The 2,277-nt window shown below is 38.5% G+C and overlaps 1 protein-coding gene across 2 annotated transcripts in view; it reads left to right on the top strand.

The window, feature by feature from the left end:
* The window catches only part of LOC109542669 (homeotic protein distal-less), a 50,707-nt gene that overhangs the window by 7,494 nt on the left and 40,936 nt on the right, over positions 1-2,277 (top strand). For both annotated transcript variants that reach the window (XM_048662110.1, XM_048662109.1), the window contains exon 2: positions 1,290-1,471. In XM_048662110.1, the coding sequence (XP_048518067.1) occupies positions 1,290-1,471 (182 nt within the window). The remainder of the gene's footprint in view (positions 1-1,289; positions 1,472-2,277) is intronic.

The raw sequence follows: 2,277 nt of genomic DNA, 5'->3' as shown, positions 1-2,277 counted from the left end.
TTTATAATTAGCGGGAGATTTTCCTTCACATGTCCGAAACAGTAAAAAATTCCTATGCAAAGCTAAGAATCATTTCCATTGAGCGCTTCCAGAACAGTCTTTGACTATTTGGACTTTACGGGAAATTTCTAACCAATAAAGAAATAGAAGAAAAAATGTTTACATTGGAAGTTCAAGCGTTTGTATCTTGGAAACTGTTGCAAATATGTAAAACCCGCAAAGAGCTTTTTGATAGGAAACCTTGAGAACTATTTTCTTCTTTTTAAGTTTTCAGCCAGTTCCTAACCTCAAAAGAGATAGACGCAGAACTTTATAATTAGCGGGAGATTTTCCTTCACATGTCCGAAACAGTAAAAAATTCCTATGCAAAGCTAAGAATCATTTCCATTGAGCGCTTCCAGAACAGTCTTTGACTATTTGGACTTTACGTGAAATTTCTAACCAATAAAGAAATAGAAGCAAAAATGTCTACATTGGAAGTTCAAGCGTTTGTATCTTGGAAACTGTTGCAAATATTTAAAAACAGGCAAAGAGCTTTTCGATAGGAAATCTTGAGGACTATTTTCCTCTTTTTAAGTTTTAAGCCAGTTCCTAACCTCAAAAGAGATAGACGCAGAAGTTTATAACTAGCGGGAGATTTTCCTTCATATCTCCGAAACAGTAAAAAATTCCTATGCAAAGTTAAGAAGCACTTCGATTGAGCGCTTCCAGAACAGTCTTTGACTATTTGGACTTTACGCAAAACTCCTAACCAATAAAGAAATAGAAGCAAAAATGTCTATATTGGACGTTCAAGCGTTTGTATCTCGGAAACTGTTGCAAATATGTAAAACCCGCACAGAGTTTTTCGATAGGCAACATTGAGAACTATTTTCCTCTTTTTAAGTTTTAAGCCAGTTCCTAACCTCAAAAGAGATAAGAGCAAAAATGTCTATATGGGAAGTTCAAGCGTTTGTATCTCGGAAACTGTTGGAAATATGTAAAAACCCGCAAAGAGCTTTTCGATAGAAAATCTTGATAACTATCTTTTTCTTTTGAAGTTTTATCGCCAATTCCTAACCTATAAAAAGGTAGAAATAAAAATGTTAACACTTAAAGGGCTCGGCAAGCTTAGGCGTGTGTACTCGGGAACTGTTGCAACTAAATGACGATTTTCGATGGAGAACTGTATTTTACTTAATTAGTTTTAAAGCAAAACCTAACCTCTAAAAGGATACACGCCAAAGTAGCTAAGCGAATTGTAATTGTGTGTTGCTCATTAGGTTTTAATCGTTGATAAATTGTTGCAGAAAAATGTTTATCGCTGGAAAGGCCTTCAGGAGGCGGAAAAGGGAAGAAAATGAGGAAACCGCGCACAATCTATTCAAGTCTTCAACTACAGCAACTAAATCGGCGATTTCAACGCACACAATATCTGGCCCTGCCCGAACGGGCCGAATTGGCTGCCAGCTTAGGATTAACACAAACTCAGGTAAGTTTCGCCAAAAGATTTTACGTGCATTAGGCACAATTGTCTGAAACAAAGGCCAAAAACCATCAATTGTTGCGATTTTCGTTCGGATTGTCTCGTGTAGAACTCAATTTCTTTACGTTACCGCTAGTCAACGCGTATACTGGAAGCAGGATTCCTTCTCAAGGGATCCGGCACCGACAGAGAACAAAAGATAACCAATATTCAGACTATTCGCGATCATCTGCTTACGGTTCTCAGGAATTTCCATCGAAATTGTTCGGGGAGAAACATTTCCTGCAAAAAAGAAAAGGACCAAAGGCCGAAATTCGAGGAATTTTTATTGCGGAAACCGAACAACGGCCTCAAACTTATTAAACAAAGTAGATGGTTCTTTTGGCTCTTGGGGGCGCTCATTAATCGTCATCGGTTAGTCCAGAATTTACCATAAACTTCTAGCCGTTCTGCTGGTGGTTTAGTGTTTTATCGCGCAAATTTAGTTGAATTTTTTGCGACAGCAACACAGGGTTTATTTTATATCCATTTATGCGCTACAAATAAATCCGATTCGTTGAACCAAGTAACAGAATGCCAGCCGATAGCTCGTTAGTAGATTAGGTCAAATGTCAAAGGTTTTCAGTTCCCTATAATTAGTACAGCGCGTTGCCACGATCGTCGCCCCTGTCAGCCCTTCCCATAGTCAGCAGAGGGTGGAGATACCCCTGTGCCATAATAAATTTCACTGTCCGAATCGTTAGCTTAATTTCTGATCTAATTTGTAACCTTAACGGGCCTCTTGGGCTCGAATATACAGGGTTGCTCATTAG

Source organism: Dendroctonus ponderosae, unplaced genomic scaffold, assembly GCF_020466585.1.
Source record: "Dendroctonus ponderosae isolate FM_Combo_2020 unplaced genomic scaffold, Dpon_F_20191213v2 Dpon_F_20191213_10, whole genome shotgun sequence".
Lineage (NCBI taxonomy): Eukaryota > Metazoa > Arthropoda > Insecta > Coleoptera > Curculionidae > Dendroctonus > Dendroctonus ponderosae.
Note: the sequence above shows the minus strand (reverse complement) of the source record. Positions and strands in the feature narration are given on the sequence as shown.